At 31.6% G+C, this 20,063-nt stretch overlaps 1 protein-coding gene across 1 annotated transcript in view; it reads right to left on the reverse strand.

The window, feature by feature from the left end:
- Window positions 1-16,062: 16,062 nt before the first annotated feature.
- The window catches only part of LOC127712869 (uncharacterized), a 28,491-nt gene continuing 24,490 nt past the window's right edge, over window positions 16,063-20,063 (reverse strand). The window contains exon 5 of the mRNA XM_052219474.1: window positions 16,063-16,127. Coding sequence (XP_052075434.1) covers window positions 16,063-16,127 — 65 coding nt within the window. The remainder of the gene's footprint in view (window positions 16,128-20,063) is intronic.

The following is a 20,063-nucleotide window of genomic DNA, read 5'->3' on the forward strand; positions in this document are numbered from 1 at the left end:
TATGTATTGAAAACCATTTGCTATAGATGGTTTTTGGCTTGTTAGTTGTTGTATTTTTTGCCTTTTGGGTATTATATTGTTTTCTTATTACATATAATTCATCTTCCTCAAATCTTATTTAAGTCATACTCTGAAATCTACAGATTTTAGACACCAAAGAGCACTTTTGCAACTCTATGATTGATTGATAGATTGTTGGTAATTAACGCCACATTCATCACTATTGGCTCTTTATATTGATGAAGGAGCCGGCGTTCCAGGAGAGAACAACCGACCTTAGGCAAGAAAACTGGCATGCAATTCTATTCAACTAAGATGAGAGTCAAACGCAAATGTTTCATGGGGGTTTGAACTCACAATCTCAAACTGACAGTACAGCCGAGTCCAACCAAAGATTTGAACATTGCTATTTGATGCGTCTTAATTGAGTACGTGTCCTTTAGGAGTAGGAGCAAACACTAGTCGGATCGGAGTCAGAGTAACGTGTTACACATGTAATGTTTACTGTCTTCCAATCGATTTATTTGTGTCCATATTTTTTTGATGAACTACTCTGTTATAGCGGGAAAATGTTCTTACAATTGAAGAGTTCCGTTTTAGAGTGTTTACAAATTGTCTCATGATTGGGAAATTTCAACCATGTCTTAAAAAAATTGCCTCATTTTACGGATTGGATTTACACCTACAAATATAATGCATTAAATAACTTATATAACAATCACTGACGAGAAAGCGACCCTTCATGGAGACGCTTGATCAAGTGTGCGCTTTATTAAAAACGACTCTATCCTAAGGCAAATACTCTATTACCTTCACGGAGACGCTTGATCAACTGTGCGCTTTATTAAATACGACTCTATCCTATGGCAAATACTCTATTACCCTTCACGGAGACGCTTGATCAAGTATGCGCTTTATTAAATACGGATGGTTGTTATGTACAAGACGCCATAGTTTATTACTTTGAATTTGAAATTTAATCGACAGTAATAACAGAACATTCAGTATAATAAATTAAATAACACATATCTGAGAGGGTGATAGAGCAGATTGTTACCCCTCGAAAAGACATTGTCAACCTTGGCTTCGCCTCAGTTGACAATGTTTTCTCGGGGTAACAATCTGCTCTATCACCCTCTCAGCTATGTGTTATTTATATAATGTCAAGCGATGCCGACCCATGGGTAATAAAGAACGTAAACACGATATGATTACCTACAAATTCATTAAAAGAAGCACATACATGCTGTTCTTTTTTATGAAACAAAAATAATCTGGCCTATTCAGTTGCTAAAAAATATTATGACTTCATCTACAGCAAGTATGACATGTATGGTGTTATTTTTTCTTCGCTCGCTAAAAAGATTATCCACACATTGTCAGATTGTAGTGTACTAGTACCTCACTTTCAAGATCTATGGACAAACCGACATACAGGACAGGACACACTTGTTAAACCTTAACCGAACACTTAAACAAATATTTACATAGAAGACATTTATGATAAAATATCGAAAGGACAAAATAGAAAAAGAATTTAAAAATCAAATGCTAAGGGTGTGTATTAGTATATAGGATTGGTTCATTCAAATGTTGAAAAAAAATATTCTTGCTTTGGATTGATTGAAAAAAATATTCTTGCTCGGTTTGCATGATAAAAAAAATCTGGCTTGATATAAGAAAGAAAGTCAAATGGTCCATGTCTAATTGAATGACAAAAAATCTAATGGTTTTTCATGAGTTAGATCATTATACCAAAACTTCAATCAAAAACTCATTAAAACTATGTATGTAAATAGTAAATAATAATAAGTCAGTGTTTGAAATATTTGTTAGAAATTTCAAACTTTTTGTTAGTAGGAATGAGCAGCTGAGACGCCAAGTACCCAACCCTTTTCATATATTTTGTTTAAAAAAATATATACCTTATCATACACAATTAACAAAAAAAAAACAGACCTATACAGCTTACTGTTTGGTGTGAGCCAAGGCACCGTGTTAAAGACCGTACGTTGACTAGACTTGCTACATGTCCCTTCCTGATTATTTTTATTTTCAATTTTCTCCTTTAACAATTTTACTACTACAACTAAGAGATTACCATCATACTGACATTTGCAGAGAAAGGTCTGTTTCTAAGGAGAATCAGTATACTGACAGTTTTCAGTAAATATATAGATTAGTAAGAAAGCAATAAAAGAAAGGGAATTGTAGCAAGTCTATTTTTTGGCCTATAATGGTTTGTTTACTTTTACAAATTGTGACTTAGATGGAGAGTTGTCTCATTGGCACTCATACCACATCTTCTTATATCTATAGATATATTTGGATATATTTCATCTTCTGGTACATAACTATGTAGATTTTTTGGCGTTCCGCTCATCGTCAGGTTCTTGTTTAGAAGCAACGCAGTTTTAATACTAGACGTGTTACGAAAAGGTATATACTCGACGCTGAGGTTGGCAAATAAGACTTAAAATGAGGAGACAGTGTCAAAACATTGATTATCGATTAAAACAGGTAAAATTCAATTTGAGTTATGTTAACCGGGTATCCTACACACAAGTCTTGATTTATTAAAAGTTATACAAATTGAGTATAATCAGTTTCTGATATCATTGCTTTGGATAGATCATAGGATGGGCAAGGTGTGAGTATTTGTGTGTGTGTGTGTGGGGGGGGGATATTTTTACTTTATTCATTACGATATCAATCTGTCACTCCACTACTGTACCTCGTTCCGAAAAGCATGAAATATTTGTAACTGGACCAAAACATCCAAACAACATTCAATATAATATAATAAATCTAGGCAAAACCCGCATAAAGCTCTACAGTCTGATTGAATTGTTTTCGGATGTCTCCATAGGCTTCCACTGATTTTGGAAGTTGAAAAAGCATGAACTATTTGTCACTGGACGAAAAAAACAAACAACTTTCAATCAATCTCTGCAAAACCTGTACAAAATTATACAGTCTAGTTGATTTTTTTGCAGATTTCTTCATAGGCTTCCACTGAATTTTTCAGCGTCTAATAGCGTGTTTCAAGTATACCTTACACCCGAACGATAATTGCAAGTTTATTTTTTACATTATATTTTTTCTGCTCTTGTTCTACACGTAGCTCTAAGTTGATGGCGCCAATAGAGGATAACGAACGGAGAACGACATGCGGTATTTCTATTTTACCTAATATGACTAAATTCCAGGGAAATCTTATTTCATACGTGGCAAATAAAAGGCAGTATATTAAACTGTTGAAAATCATCCTGTTGATATAAGAAACTACTCCGTGTGAACATGATATGATTTCTAGTGTCCACAACGGATCGAACCAGTCACATTTTACATGAATATAAGATAAAGGAAATTAATTCCTGTGTAGGTATTAACAGATTAGTATATATAAAATCATTTCCAATGTCCAATAAGGGCTAATGAAGCACTAGAGATTAGGAGTTTATTGCTCAAAACGGGTTCCCTCTTCTCCTGCTCGATTGCATGTCAGCCCGCCCGCCAGCTTAATTTCGTAATATTGTATCAGTCAGTTTTGCATTCAGTACAACCCGTCCAAAAGTTCTGAACACGGGTAAACACACCTTTAATGAAATGTTCGTCACTATTGAGTTCGAAAAAAAAGAAATAGCAATTAAGTTGCTTTTTTTATGGATTAGCGAGGATTTTTTTTCTCCCATCCATTAATACTCCTTTTTTCTCGAATTTTAAATCCTTTCTGCAATACCCTCTCCTCCTGTCAGTGTCCCAAAATACAAAATAGGAAGAATAATTATGTTGTAGATTATAATTATATTCTTCACGAAATAATTACTATTGAGTATTTATTCCAAATATAACACCTTGCTTTTCAAATAAATTCGTCATTTCTTTAACACTTTTCTCTATTACCCCTTTTATATCTTTTATTATGAAGAAATTTTAATTTCAAAAGACAATTAAAGATTTTTGATCAGATAAATGAATTAACAGCCCAGACAGTAGCTAACGCTTTCATTGAGTTTAATATTAATGAAAAACGGATAAAAAGTTACTTTGCCGTTCCCTCTTAAAGATTGAAATAAACAATTAATTTCCCCATAGGCGACAATGATAGCCTTTTTCGAGATACAGGCTTTAGAAAGTTGATTTTTTTAACGAAACCTTGCTAGAATTAAAGAAAAGTTATTAGGACAGTATTTTTTGGTCCAAAAAATATAGGTTCGCGTTGCTTTTCTTAGCGTAATTTGTACATATCTCCCATGCCTATCAATTTTGCACTTAAAAATACGTGTCTCATCCTAACGTTTAAAAGACATCTCAGTTCCGTTATGGCTAAGGAAAATAATTTATTTGGCCTTTGGTATAATGCAGAATGCACGAAGTCTCTATTAACAAAAAATAACGGGCGCACATATCAACCAATCATGATTAGCTATACTCTTAATTCTGAATACCAAGTTATGCTCATAAAATGGCGGCGCCCCTAAAATCTAATGGTTTATTGTAACCTATACGGTATTTAATACTTTCTAGAATCATGCAATTCATAGTTCGTTAGATGCACAAATATATATGCCACACAAAAATCATCTTCAAAACGTTCTGGCATTTCTCTCTGAATTTTCACATTTTTTTATCAGAGGTGACACCAGTCAATAATTTAAAATCTAATGGTTTATTGTAATAGGAATTTCTTTAAATAATTGTTATCATATTTCATGTAAACAAACCTTTAATGTGAATTAGGTGCACATATCAAAATGATCGGATTTATTGCATCTATAAATAGCATCAGTGGAAATACCAGATTTCAGTAAATAGAGTTTAATTGGTTTGACATATAGCTGATGTATTTACGGCAGCCGCATCAAAAATAAATACGGACATATAATTAGTATCAGATACTTATAATATAATCAAGCAAGTGATTATATCAACCTATCGATCGCGATGTATTCAATCTGATTTTCTCACCCTTTTCATGAAATAGTGACCTATTTTAGCTCATCACTACCACTCATTACATAGTAAGTGGCCCCGAGATCTTCAGATCTACCTTTTTAAACGCATTTAAGTAACATATATATAATTGTGTGTGTTTTATCAATAGCTAATACTGATATTATCTTTGTGGCGTTATCAACCATGTAATTACGCATGCTATTCTATGCATCGGTTTCCAATGTTTGAATGAGTTTACAAAAAATATTACTTGATATTGACCTTCAAGATAAAACCGCAACCTTGATAAAGGTAGAATGTTGCGAAAGACTGTAATTATTTGTGGTTCCGCTTTTAACAAATAGGATGTTTGATTATGATAAGGAAGAATTGGAGCTGCATTATGTTGTGTCAAAACTTTAAAGAATCCAGAGTGTAACAAAACTCCACTTAACTTAATAGTCATTTCATCATAAAGTTTTTAACACAATTCCGTCTGTTGAACACGTACGGTTTCTACATTTTCCAATTTTTTTACATAAAACTACATATCACACATACAGAGAAAAGTATATTTAATTCTAGGTATCTATTTAAACTTAGGCCTACATATTATTTCTTGTTAATATCTCTTACTCATTTTTTTAGTTCGTAATACACTATACAATATAAAAAAGAAGATGTGGTATGATTTCAAAAGAGACAACTCTCCACAAGAGACAAAATAACACAAAAAATAACTGCTAAAGGTGACACCGTACGGCCTTCAACAATGAACCCAAACCGCATAGTTAATAAACTTCACTTTCTTATCTGTTTTGGGACCTTATATCAAATTATCACTAACATTGGTTATAAAGATAATTTGTATTGTTAGTTGATTTATAAAATTCAACTCCGACATTTGGTTTCAGTCTTAATGTTCTTTATCTTACATTATTGAATATATATATATTGAAGTTTTAAGTTTTGTCCACGCTGTGCATAAAAAAGGGGAAAAATTAAGGCTGAAAATGCACCAAGTATTTATATTCAATTCATTCATGAGTATTTGTTAAGCAGTGAAACCAGTAGAATTCTATTGGAACATTTTTCAACAATTTGATGTTTGAATAGACAAAATGTAAATATTCGTATTGAATATGAATATATCGTGCATTTTCACCCTTATTTTTCCTATATTTTTTTTCCTATATATATACTTTATCTATCCAACGCAATTATAATTTTGAACGTTGTTTTCAATTTATATTTGTATAGTAGCATGAGTTCGAATCCCGGCAAGGGAAGAACAAAAAATTTGCGAAAGCAAATTTACAGATCTAACATTGTTGGGCTGATGTTTAGACGAGTTATATATATATAAATACTTAAAATTGAATTCTCCGTCCACACTAGTAGAAAAAGAAATAAAATTAAATTTCAAAATGCTCTTAAAGTCCTTTAATCTTCTACATTTTTTCACCAACCGGTTTCACATCTTTGTAATAATCATGGATGATAATGAATATATATATATATATATATATATATATAGTGAGGCCAACAATGCTGGATCTGTAAATTTTTGTTCTTCCCTGGTCGGGATTAGACTTCATGCTACTGAGATATCGTGGCACCAAATCTCCTTGCACTATGCAATATTTTCTGAATTACAATCAATTCCAACAAATGTTATTGTACGAGAAAAACACAGACAGAAATTTGTTTATGCATATAACGATAATAATAATAATAAAAAAACAAGGGTTTTGCCGTTTTACCACTGATAAGATTTATCGATAGCGTCAAAGAATTACACAACAAAAACATGAAATTGTGAATAAAAATGGAAACATAATATGATTGGAACGCGAGATTAAACATTGTAAACTATAACCTATGCAAAGATTTAAGTTATAAAAATCATGATAATTCGATAAAGTCTTATCAATTCATAAATTGGTACAAAAATAAATCATTGTAAAACAGATATGGAATGGATATATGGATTATCAAACTTGATAAGTATTACAAATTTATGTTGTATCGTAATTATACTTATGATAATATTAAGTTATCTTCCTTACAACTTCCTTTAAGACAAAAGTTGTTATCTCCCATGTCTTAATTGTCAGGGTGAGTCTAAGAAAGATAACTCAAATTTGCCACAAGATGTAAGTAGAATTATGCTTTTTCATAATATTATGGTATTTCCTATTTGCCTCGACTGTTACATGTCATACAACAACTACACAATTAGTTTGCTTATTGGCAAAGTTAAAGTTATGTCCAGGAACTATTTTGTTAAAATGTGTACTACTTTCTTGTATGTTCTACAGACCTGACCCAAATTAGTGGTTTTATACCGATAACAGAACAAAACTTGCAAAGTTGACTTTTGCTTTACATAAAGTAGTTTGGGATATTGAATTTTCGTCGGTCTTCTCATGTTGTTGCGCAATGACATTATAATTCATGCGTATTGTCGATATTGGCCATGACAATTAGTCTTGGTTAGAATGAATATTAATTTTAATTATATGCACTGACGAAGAGTTAAAGAATTGAAAACTGCAATTTTATAATTTTATCTAGTTTATTATTGCAATTCTCATTGTTGCAAATGCAATTCTGCTTTCAAAAGGAGCATATTTGACGTCGGAGAAGAGACGGAGTCAAGATAGTTCCTAGTATTCGAATCCGTAAACGGCTTGTTACGAATATTGTTAAGCAGATCGAAAATTATGGACAACGATCTTCATTCTGGCAGCTTATGAGACGGTTTTACTTTTGTCTAACACTAGAAAAGGACATATGCAAAAGATACATGTAAACAAATGTGGAAATGTTGTAAAGTAAGAACGTTACTTCTTCTTCTATTGAACCGAGTTAAAGTTATCATCAAAGCGATTCATGAAACTTTAAACATTTTTAAGCGATAAATAAGGGGAAATAATCTCATGGAAAAATCTGTGAACAAAAACAGTGACACTATCCCTCCCGAGTTTGAATGATATCTATATCTCCCGGTATATCACTACTTTTGATAAATGTATGACTATTTGTTGACCTTAAAGTTCACGTGTGTTTTCTTCATCTTGAAAAGGGGGAGACCATTTGATTTATAGGGGGAACAGGAAAAACTTATTTTTTGTTATCGAAAACAGAATTTTCATTTTCCCTTGTTAGCCTAGAATATTTAATTTCGGGTCATTTTATTCGCCTTGATTCCCGTCACATGGATTCAGTTCGCCAAGAGAGGTGTTTGCCTGGATTTCTGTACACACTGGGTTAAGCATGCGCACTGTTAAAGTCTGAAAATTTCCCTTTATAGATTATGTATTATGTTTTATCTGAATTTGAAATCAATATACGAAACTATCTTCCCTATCCAAGGGTCTAGGTAGGGAGGGGGTTTGTCTTTCATTTCATGTTGTTAAATCCTTAAAAATTCTTTTTCTCTATTCTCTATTTTGCCTTACCCTTTTCGTCATTATTCTCTATCATGTCTATTATTTACTTATTTTCCACATTATCATGATTATTTTCTATTAAAAATAAATAAATTCCCCATTATTCTCTTTTCTTCATCATTTTCATATTTTTCTCTATTTCATATTTATTTTGCACATTATTTTCTGATAACCTTATCCAGACCCTCCCATCTGTTTCTTCAGAGTCCTCGTGGGAAACAACCTTTTGGGGGCCTCTTTTCAGGAAATGGCTAATGACTGATCAGCATTTGACATATATCAAGATGTGCAGATTATTGTAACATAGGTTGATGTTTCATAACAATAAACATGTTTGCTATTTGAATGAAATACTATTCACATTGCAGAATTAATAATTAACAAAATTCTACCGGTATGTGTTTTAGGGTAACTATATTTGTTGCAAATAATGATTCTATGACGAACATGTCTTGTCTGTTTGGCTGGTATAAACTGATCTTGATATCATTTAATGATTCATTGGTCGATGTTTAGTTTTCGTTGTTTTGTCTCTTGTTTTTTAACACTTTAAATAAAGGGTCAACTATAGTTGGTGTATGGAATGATTGTAAGATTCAAATGTCCATCTGGTAAATTAAATCTGCTTTTTTTGTTATATCCATGCAACAAAATCTAAATCCTCAAAGTCTGATTAAATTCTGTAATTTGTTCTTCATACCCTCGAACTACATTTTGTTCTGTATTGTTATCCATTTTTCACAACAAAATAAACACACACAGCTGTTGTTCAGGTACTATTTTACTGAATTCAACTTGAAATTGAACGGACTGGTAGTCACATATGCGATATACAAGGAAATCTGAATATGGATAATAATAGTGACTACCATTTGAATCTTTCCATTATTACAAGTTCTTATTTGTTAATATATATCTGTTTCTACGAATGTTGGTGTTTTTTTTTTTATTTGCAGATCAATGTTTCTGTTGTTTCATTGTTTTCCTCTTATAGTTGATGTGTTTCCCTCGGTTTTAGTTTGTAACCCGGATCTGCGTTTGCTAAATCGATATATGACAATTGAAAAGCGGTATACTACTGTCGCCTTTATTTAATATTACATATGGTGTAGCATTCTTTTTTTCATTGAGTATTAAGATCATGTGCTTCAAAGGATATTTAAGTATATGGACGCTATGTTTATATTTATGTAATATATTGACGGTCAATATAACAAATGTTATTTAAACAGCGAAAAAGAAACTCAGAAAAAATGTCAGTTCATTTTCATATTACACTATCAACATAATATTTTTATGCAATATTGAGTAATATTATTAATTCGTATATTTTAACTAATTTGAGTCGTTCAGGGATAGTCACATGTTAAAATATATTTTCGGCGAATAGCAAAAGTGATATTGCACGGTTATTTTAAGAATATCTAAAAGCCGATCTACTTTGTGACGTCATCTAATAAATTTCATGTTATTGTCAAAAGTTTTTAAAAAGTGTTTATTTATGAAAAACAATCTTCAAATACATTAGATGTACACAAAAAACATAAAAAAAATAATTGAAATAACAAATAATATGTTGTTATTGCCAAAGTGACAATTTGATATCTATAAAATTCCAACAAAATTAAATGAACCTAAAAAAGAGAATATAATGCACGAACGATTGTGATACAAATAAGGTCGGAAATTAATAAAATAACAATTATAGCCTTTGTATGAGGTAAATACAGGATATATCGACCCAAAGAAGTATATAGACCTTGGACTTCGTCCTTGGTCAATATACTTCTTTCAGGTCAATATATCCTTGTATCGACCTCATACAAAGGCAATAATTGTATAATATATGCATTTACACCTCAAAAGAGACTGTTTCACTTTGTCAAACATGGGAAAGTTAATAGGAAGTACATACCCGACGAACTACAGGTTTAGTTTATCCCGTTTTTTTCTCTCAGCAGTAGTTGACGACATATTTTGTTCTAGCTAATTAATTAGAACGAGGCAGTATCTAAGTATTTTTGTAATGCTTTATCCATATAATTATGTTTAGGAATAACCATAGCATGATTACGAAATCATCGAATGTATATACAAACTCTCGTCGTGATGATTTATGTACTGTTTGTAATATAACTCATATTTATGCTTCCTCTAAAAATGTACAACGCAATGTTATGTAAAATTATATGTTTTTCTGCATACCTTTGTTCAACTTAGGTGATTCCAGAATAGAATGATATATATAGGTAAAACACAAACAAGAGACGAAAGTATAGCCAAATCCGGACACGCAACCTATGCATATGCGAGATAAAATCTCTAATTTGAAATGATCTCCGAAACTATTATATTCGTTCGGTGACGCTAGAGGCAAATATATTATAAAATCTTGTCCTTCGTACAATCGAAAAAACGTAGTGCTAGTTCTTGAAAGACAATGATGTTTCGGTTAAAAAAAACAAAAAACAACGAAGTAATTTCTGGATAATATTGAAGACGATGAAAACCGTGAATCGATTCTTGTTGACAATAGATCGTTTTTAAAATTTGAAACTGAATTGGCGGCATCGGTAGTATCCGTTATTTTAAATTCATTTGGATATATGCAATCAGCATAGTAATCAGACTTTGAATATATGTTGAGGATAACAACAGTTCCTTGCTATCTACCTTGAGATGCTCTTATTTGTAACCAATTACGGAGACCCATCGAAAAAAGAATAAGGCGGTAGATATTTCTCAAAGGACTTTAATTTGTTGCTAAAAAACATGAGTACCATTCGTAATTAAGATGTTGTCAATCAATATAGTATGCATTTGTCTACATATTTTACTTCGTTTAGAATTAGCAATTGCAACTATATTTTAAAGTGCATTATGTAACATACACTGTTTTTTCGTTCATATTTGTGTCGAACATTTGTACCACGGTAGCTATATCTGGTGCATCACTACTACAACAAGATTCGCTTGTGCTTTCGCTCCTGGTATAATAAATTGACCAATAACGAAATAAGTTAATGGTTAACAGCCATTGTTGCCTTATATAACAATATAATATAAAACATTACATTATATCTCTAAAAAATAGATTTATACTAGATTAACATAAGATTGCTGGCAAAGCAATGAGTGCACAGCATGTAGAATCAACAAAACGCAGGTACCAGGCTTATATAGCGTATTGTCTACACAAAGAATGTAATTCAAGTACGAACTGAAAAAGCATTGATATAAACAGACTGTTACATCAATATCAATATTGGATATATACCCTTACATCATATACCTAAAAAAAATATATACACTCGATGAAAAACATGACTGCTTTAACCGCTACACTTAGTAGTCGTTGGTAAAATTTTACCTATTAAAAATTGTAGATCCACAAGAAGTTCAGTATTGATGATAAACATGATAAATGAACTTGTAAATAGCCTACATTTCAAAAACTTGTAACTTGAAATCATAACAAAAACCAAAAAATAAATGGTGCTGGACAATTTCAGGTGATCTTTATTTTAACATCGAAAATAAAATTAATTATAACATTTATTTTACCTGCTAATAACCTCGATTTCGTTTTACTTAACATAATCATTTAAAGTTAATTTGATTTAATTTCAGACCTAAAGAAGATTACAGTGTTGAAAAAGATGCTTATACTCGGTGAAGTTCTAGCATATTGTCAGCGATATCGAAGATCGAAGATGGTTCAAATCTAGATATAACTTATGTTGCGTTTGTATCGTAGCCGTAGAGTTCTTGGTCCCATGTTTTATTTTTTCTTTTAATCATTGATGTGCATTTCATATTCATACTCTTGTTCGTTACTTATCTTGTTGGAATATCTGTTAATATCATTGTTTTGTTTTTATATTTATGATGATGTACAGCCCTTTGTTTATGTGTTTTTACCTGGTCTTGGCAATGTGTAAAAATAACTTCAACTGTAAAGATCTATTGGTTTGCATTAATAAGTGTGCATATCATGGCGCTGCTATATGTGCAATTTGTCTTCTTCGTCGATTGAACAGTCACATCATCGGAAAAGTCTGTGCAATAAATAAGTTATTCATTTTCAGTCAATTCATTACTTTTTGGTAGCTTTTCAGAACATTCAGTATGAAGTTGATGTGTCCATGTAAATAACAAAATCGGAACAGTTAATAATAGACTGAATAGATTTTAGTTGACTACCGGCGAGTTTTCTGAATAGAAATGGTGTTAAAGCAGTGGAGAGGTTTACAAATTGACGGAAAAACAAACAATGACTTAATAATCTAATGTTCAGTATGTTAAGAGCTGTCACTTATAATACTGCTTCTTTTAATACTGTCACTACATTAAATACCATAATATAATATTTATAGGACAACTGTATAGTAAGTGAAACTTTGTGGACGTCAATAAGACATTTTATTTTCGAAAATTCAGTTAAACGACTAAAAATCTCAAATACAAATATTGATCCAAACCATTCAAATTAACATAATTCTAATGTTTACAATGCTCCTTTTAATGGTTGGTTACATTATTCGTCCGCTGAATAATATTCCCTTTCCCTGAGGGCAAGATTAAGCTGGTCTAATATAGTTTTATTTCAAAGAATGGTACAAGAAAAAAATTCCTTATTTCTTGAATTTTCAAAACAATCTGGTGTCTTTGCCGAACAATTTGACATTAATACTACACCGATGTTTTTTTAAAGAATGAACTCTTCTACATGCAAGTTCTTGCGCTAAACAGCAAGTCAAAAAGTAAACATTCATATTTATACCACATCTCAGCTTAAGGTCTCGTCATTTCATCTCGGCTTTCAGTAAGTGTTCTACAACTTTTACCATGCTGATATGTTTTCTAGCTATAAAACCAGGTTTAATCCACCATTTTCTACAATAGAAAATGCCTTTACCAAGTCAGGAATATGGCAGTTGTTGTCAATTCGTTTGATGTGTTTGAGCTTTTGATTTTGCCATTCAATTAGGGACTTTCCGTTTTGAATTTTCATTGGAGTTTAGTATTTTTGTGATTTTACATTTTTTCGATAAATAATAAGGAATTCCCAAAATATTCTTCTCATTTTCCTAGATTTAAGTTTCACAAAGGATATATATGCTACAACAATGTTAAAAGGGATAATTTTTCGTTTATTTTTGTAAATTTGAATTTTTTTGGAAGGTGATGTTCCTTAAGCTCCTTCTAGCGGTTGTATATACCCCAACCCGCTAGCTATGCAGGTGTCTGAAGTGACGTTAGATATTAAAATTAATTTAATCTATCTATCACTGATAAACAAATAAGTCAGAAATTAATCACCACAGATTACTCAATAAAACGTTCACTTTATTCTTTTATATATGCAGCTATATGGTTTGGGAGATCGTCTGTTCCTGTAGAAAACTTAAGACTTAAGGGGTATTACCCTTGTTTTGGCGTTGATGTTGCTTGATATACAGTTAATTTAGAAACGTCTAGTAATCATTCGGTCCTCTGAAACATCGTGCTCTAAACGGTTATCAATTAAACACTTAGATAAGATCTTTGCATATTACTTTTTTTGATATAATATTGATTGTGTGATCAATAAAATAAAATATAAATCAATATGAATTTCTATGCAGTTATAACTAGTTACGTTTCTACATCCTTACGATAGTTATATGTTGACAAGGTTATGTTTGTGATTATGTTTATTTGTTATTGGCTATGAACAGGCTTTCAGTAACTTCGAGCACTCTCAGATCGGTTCTTAATGCGTGTTCACGTGTTGTGATGTTGCATCATTGTTCCCAGTTAGATGGAGGGTTTTTCATATATATGTCTGAAGGCAATCAGATAAATTGAAATATTAACGAAACAAACGTTCTTATTTTACACTTGATTATTTATGAACTATATTTAAAAACAATTGTAGATATCAATAATTATGCAAATACCAAGGAGGAAATTATATAATTTGATCATTTTTATAACAAGTGTGATATAATATCGTTTACTCAGTCCAAGAAAACAGTGTACACGTATCATAACAGTTTTGTCACAAAAGACTTTTCCCTAGTACGTTACAGACAATTCATTAATTTGTCCAGTATTTTTGTTGACTCTACTGTTCAAATCTGTATAACTCTATATGTTGACATCATAGAGATACCTATAATTTCTTGTACGTGTACACACAAATAAGAAATTTAATGTTTTTAATATATGTCAGTAACATCAGACGTCAGATAAGAAAGACAACAATGCTCCTTCAACACTAACCAATATAACACATCAAAGTTTAGATATTATCCATATTGCAGTGTCATTACAGGAGACCTCATTTTCCAAAAAAAAAAAGACAAAACATATCAGTTATTGCTGAAAATTAATTTAAAACAATTTGTCTTTAGTCTTTCGTTTTGTATATTGGGTTCTGTGTAATGTTGGTTGCTTTTATGGCGTATTTTGTTGTTTTTTTTTTGTGTGTTTTCTTTTGCCGTGGCATTGTCTGTTTGACACTCCCTTTAGTATTTTCACCTCTCTTCTAAAAAATGAAATAATAGATTATTTTACACCCAAGGCCATGCACACCACAGGGAGACAACTGGTCAATACCATATGTCATACTAAGCCACCATCTTAATATTTGAAAGTCCCTAACGTATATTGACTATATAAGCTACACCAGAAAAAAGTCATTTTTTCATATCGGTTTTAAACAAATGTTTAGCAACTAATTTTTCTGTGCTACAAATAAGTTATTGTACTTGTATTTGTTGTTAAAACTGCATTCGACAATAAGGGAATATATTTTTTGAAGTGTCTAACAATCTTTTGATATTTTTGATAAATTACGTGCTTAAGATGGTATTTTCAGTTCGGTTGATACTCAAAACTTTTCGACTATTGCACTGTATAATGAATGCTAATCTGAAAAAGAGGGATATTCCAACTCATGAGTCGAAAAAAACTGACAGCACCATGACTAAATAAGAAAAAAAAAGACAAACAGACAAACAATATTACACAAACGGTCATTTTGATCTTAACATAATCTGAAAAATATAAACAATGAATAATACAGTAATGGTCAGTCTTTCGGTCAATTTTATGATTCAAGAATTAACCACTGCTGTTAATTCAGAACCGTTCACAAAATTCGCTTGCTAGAAATTTAGAACTGTTCATTTGTTTTTCAGTATGCTGTTGAACTGCCGGAAAATAGTTTGAACAGATTTCAGTTGACCGCAAGCACATTAATGAACCACTCTGAATTATCACAGTAGATACATTTAAAAATTGACTTAAAGACTGAAAATGTGTTCAGTCATTAAGAGCTGTTCAGATTAAAATGACCATTCAGATTAAAATGTTGTCCTTGTGTATGCAATACACTACTATACAGTCTGGTCAAACAAACGTTATCTTATTTTTTTGATTTGGCCACTTATTTTTGACAGTTCATATATTAAGGCATGGATTTGTAACCATAAATCAATTTCAAGCAATATGAGCACGAAAATGCAGAAATTGTGTTATTTAAATATACTTTCATTTAAAAATTTTGAAAATTGTTATAAAAAATCTCCCTCGTAGTTGTTTGCTTGGTTTTTGTTTAACATGTTTAACTTTTTGTCCTATTTGGTTTGATCAAGTCGTTAATTCTTAAGTGCCAATCTGTCTAAGGATCAGGCAGTGGCCCAAACAGGATAGTCTCAGATTTTGATGAAAACTTGCACAAATCATCTGTAAAATAAGTTATAAAAAAATACTTTTCGGACCAATTCAATATGGTTGATATGGAAACAAAGCCATTTGATTATTTCAAAGCCACAAGTTATTGAGATAAGCATTAAACTCACAGTTTTTCACTATTTCAGTGTCATGAAAACTGCTGTTCATATAAAATCTAGTATTTCTAGATTGTACAGATGGATGCAGTCTTAACCTGTACAGCAAGTTAACTTGATAACCAGTCAAAATCTATATAGCCGCATAATAATTCAATATTATTTTTATGTCAGGATGTATTGTATAATACGAATGACAGCAATATTGGAACACAATGAATACAAAATTTTGTCCGCATACATTTAGAGTGCCAGCATGTTCTCCTTTTGTTCAATTTTTTGATACTTAACAAAATTTCAGTAGTTTTGATACCTCAGGCTGACTTGTACAACACAATTATATGACCGCATCAACCAAAACTGACCATATTTGCACTTTAGTATGTAAATCTATATAGCCGCATAGTAAATCAGCAATATTTTTATGTCAGAATAGAATGTATAATACAAATGACAGCAGTATTAGAACATAATGACTACAAAATGTTTGTCCGACTAAGTTAAGAGTGCCAGCATGTCCTTTTTTTATTCAAAATATTGATACGTAACAAATTTCAGTAGTTTTGATATCTCAAGCTGTCTCATATAGCAAAATTATTTGACCGCATCAACCAAAACTGACCATATTTGCACTTTATTTTGTAAATCTATTTAGCTGCATAGTAAATCAGCAATAGTTTTATGTCAGGATTGAATGTATATTACAAATGTCAGCAATATTGGAACACAATATGAATAACTACAAAATTTTGTCCGGTTAAATTCAGAGTCCCAGCATGTCCTCCTTTTTGTTCAATATACATGATATATTGATACGTAACAAAATTTCAGTAGTTTTGATACCTCAGGCTGACTCGTATAGCAAAATTATTTGACAGTATCAACCAAATCGGACTATATCTGCACTGTAGTATGTAAATCTATATGGCTGCATTAAAAATCAGAATTTTGTTTTATGTCAGAATGGATTGTATAATACAAATGAAAGCAATATTGGAAAAGAATGAATGCAAAATCTTTTCCGCATCAATTTAGATTGTCAGCATTTCATCTCTGTATTCATAATATTGAATTGTCAAAAAAGTTCGTAGTTCAGGATGGTGTGTATAACAAAACTATGTGACCGCATCATCCAACACTGACATGTATGCTTTCATTTGTACTTTATAATGAAAAGTATAAGAAGTTCTCTTCTTGGAATAGTATACTGTTAGTATATTATGTCGGTTTATTGATTTGTTTGTAGCTAAACATCAAGTGGCAACTATTTCATTCATGTGCACAACGAGTATATTTTTCGGACGTCCCATATATCATTTATAATCGGTAAAGACAAATCTGACGAAATTGACGAGATTGTTCATAATTATACACCATCTTATGTATCCGGACACTGTACCATTTTCGTTAGAATATTTTGTCGAAAACAGAATCGTAAATCTTAGGCAAACAAGGTGAATTACGATGAAATATCCATGTAATGCATAAAGTTAAATTTAGGAAGAGACTGTAAAAAATGGGGAACGAAACAATGATGTTAATATCCCATGATTAATTATTAAAATTATTGTTCCGATGCGTTGGATAACCTTTCTATCCGCCTTCTAATTTAAAAAGAATTTTGCATTTCTTTTATGATAGCTGTATGTGATCACAAATGTGTAATTTTATAGCCATTGTTTAATGTACATAAGAATACGAAATGAGAAAAAAAAAAAAATTTTATTTTTAATGTGTATAATATCTATAGAGTCTAACGAGTAAAGAATTTGCTATACTGGGAAAAAAGAACAATGCGATTATTTTTTACATAATAAAAGCTCAGGTCTAATATGAAAAGTCTTAAACACGGTAATCTGTCATAAGCAGACCTGTCCTCAGGTCTGGTCAGTAGCACACTTGTCCACAGGTCTGGTCAGTAGCATACCTGTCCACAGGTCTAGTCAGAAGCAGACCTGCCCACAGGTCTGTTCTGGGGCAAACCTGTCCTCAGAACTGGTCAAAAGCAGACTTGTCCACCTGTCAATAGGTCTGCAGCAGTCCTAAAAAAGCAGACCGTAGGTCTGCAGCTCTTTTCACAAAAAATCTTAAGAGTAAAAATACTCTTAAGTCATACACATTTCAGTATAACTTACGATCAATTTTAATCGTAAGATTTTTTTGTGAAAAGAATCGCTGGTCTACAAACGACGAAGTAAACTTGCTTGTCTGCTTAAAATTTCTCAAGTTAACTTGGAAAGCAATCAACAAGTCTGCTCCAAGTTAATTTTTGTACAGGTTAGGACTGCACCCATCTGTACTGCAACTTTTTTAGCTATCAAATATTCTTGAAGAACAGCTGTTTTGATGAAGTTCTATTTCATTCTAGAAATTTTGGGGTACGGATGTTCTCCACGGACCATAATGTCGAAAAAACCCAAACAAGACCACATATTTTATATTACCAGAACAGCACATGCATGGTGTTACTAAATATGGTTTTTCCAAATATTGAGTAACCATAGCAACAAAATCAACCCTATAGCAACAAAGCTAAAAAACAAATTGTAACACATGTATTTGATATTTGAGTCTAAATGCATATATATGGACCAAGTATGATTCATTTAAGCTATTCACATTAGAGTGTTGCCAATTGTTCCCATTTTCACCCGGAAAGTATTACATAGCAACCAAAAAATATCCTTAGCAACAAAAATGAACAAACTAAATTTTTGTGTATACAAAAATATTCTCCAGTGGAAAAGCTGACAATTAAGTGGCCAGATATCAATCATTTCTATATAAAATTAGTAAATTAAACAATATCTACATTGCATTAATAACAACTTAAACCTCCTAGTAACAAAATAGATTCTTTGCATGCCAATGCATAATATTTTGTGATTGGTTCTCATTATCCCCTCACTAATAACTAATAAACAGTTGTATGCATACATATATAACTAATAAAGGAGGATATTTTAAAAAGTTGCCCATTGTTGGTGTGAGCTTACTTCTTTTACCAGATTCATATTGGTTTGAGACCAATCATTATAGTCACCGACACTATCATGCTTTAAAATTTTTATTGCCACTTGGTGGTTTTTGTTTAAACAAAGGATCTGTATGACAACCATAAATACTCCTTAGCAACAGTAAAGTATGCATATTCCACATTCTTTCTATCAAAATTATAGGCTGTTACATGTATTAAAATTATACAAATTTTTATGTTAAATGATTTAATATTGAGTTGCTATCAATATTTGAAAATTGACCGCAACTAAAAAACTTAACGTTGACCTTAAAATCATGAAAATGAGGTCAATGTCAGATAATACAGACTTCACAGATATATACACCTTGCAATCATTCCAAAGATTGCACCAAATAGTTTAACCTATTGCTTACAGTACTCGAACAACAGACCAAAAACCTACAAAAAAAACATTGACCAATGAACCCTGAAAATGAGATCAATGTCATATGAAACCTGCCAGACTGACATGTACTCCCTATAATTATTCCATACACCAAATGAAGTTAACCTATTGCTTAGAGTACTTGTAAGAAAACCAAAACACGAAAACTTATCATTGACTTATGAACCATGAAAATGGGGTCAAGGTCAGATGGAACCTGCCAGATCTAGACTGACATCCATCCCTAACAATCATTTCATACATCGCACATAGTTGACCTACTGCATATAGTATAAGAGAAATGGACCTATTCATGTAACTTTAACCTTGATCACTGATCCATGAAATGAGGTTGAGGTCAGGTGAACCCTGTCTGATTGCCATATAGACGTAGCAAGTAACCCATATACCAAAAAGAGTTATCCTGT

The sequence above is a fragment of the Mytilus californianus genome, unplaced genomic scaffold (assembly GCF_021869535.1).
Source record: "Mytilus californianus isolate M0D057914Y unplaced genomic scaffold, xbMytCali1.0.p SCAF_8, whole genome shotgun sequence".
Lineage (NCBI taxonomy): Eukaryota > Metazoa > Mollusca > Bivalvia > Mytilida > Mytilidae > Mytilus > Mytilus californianus.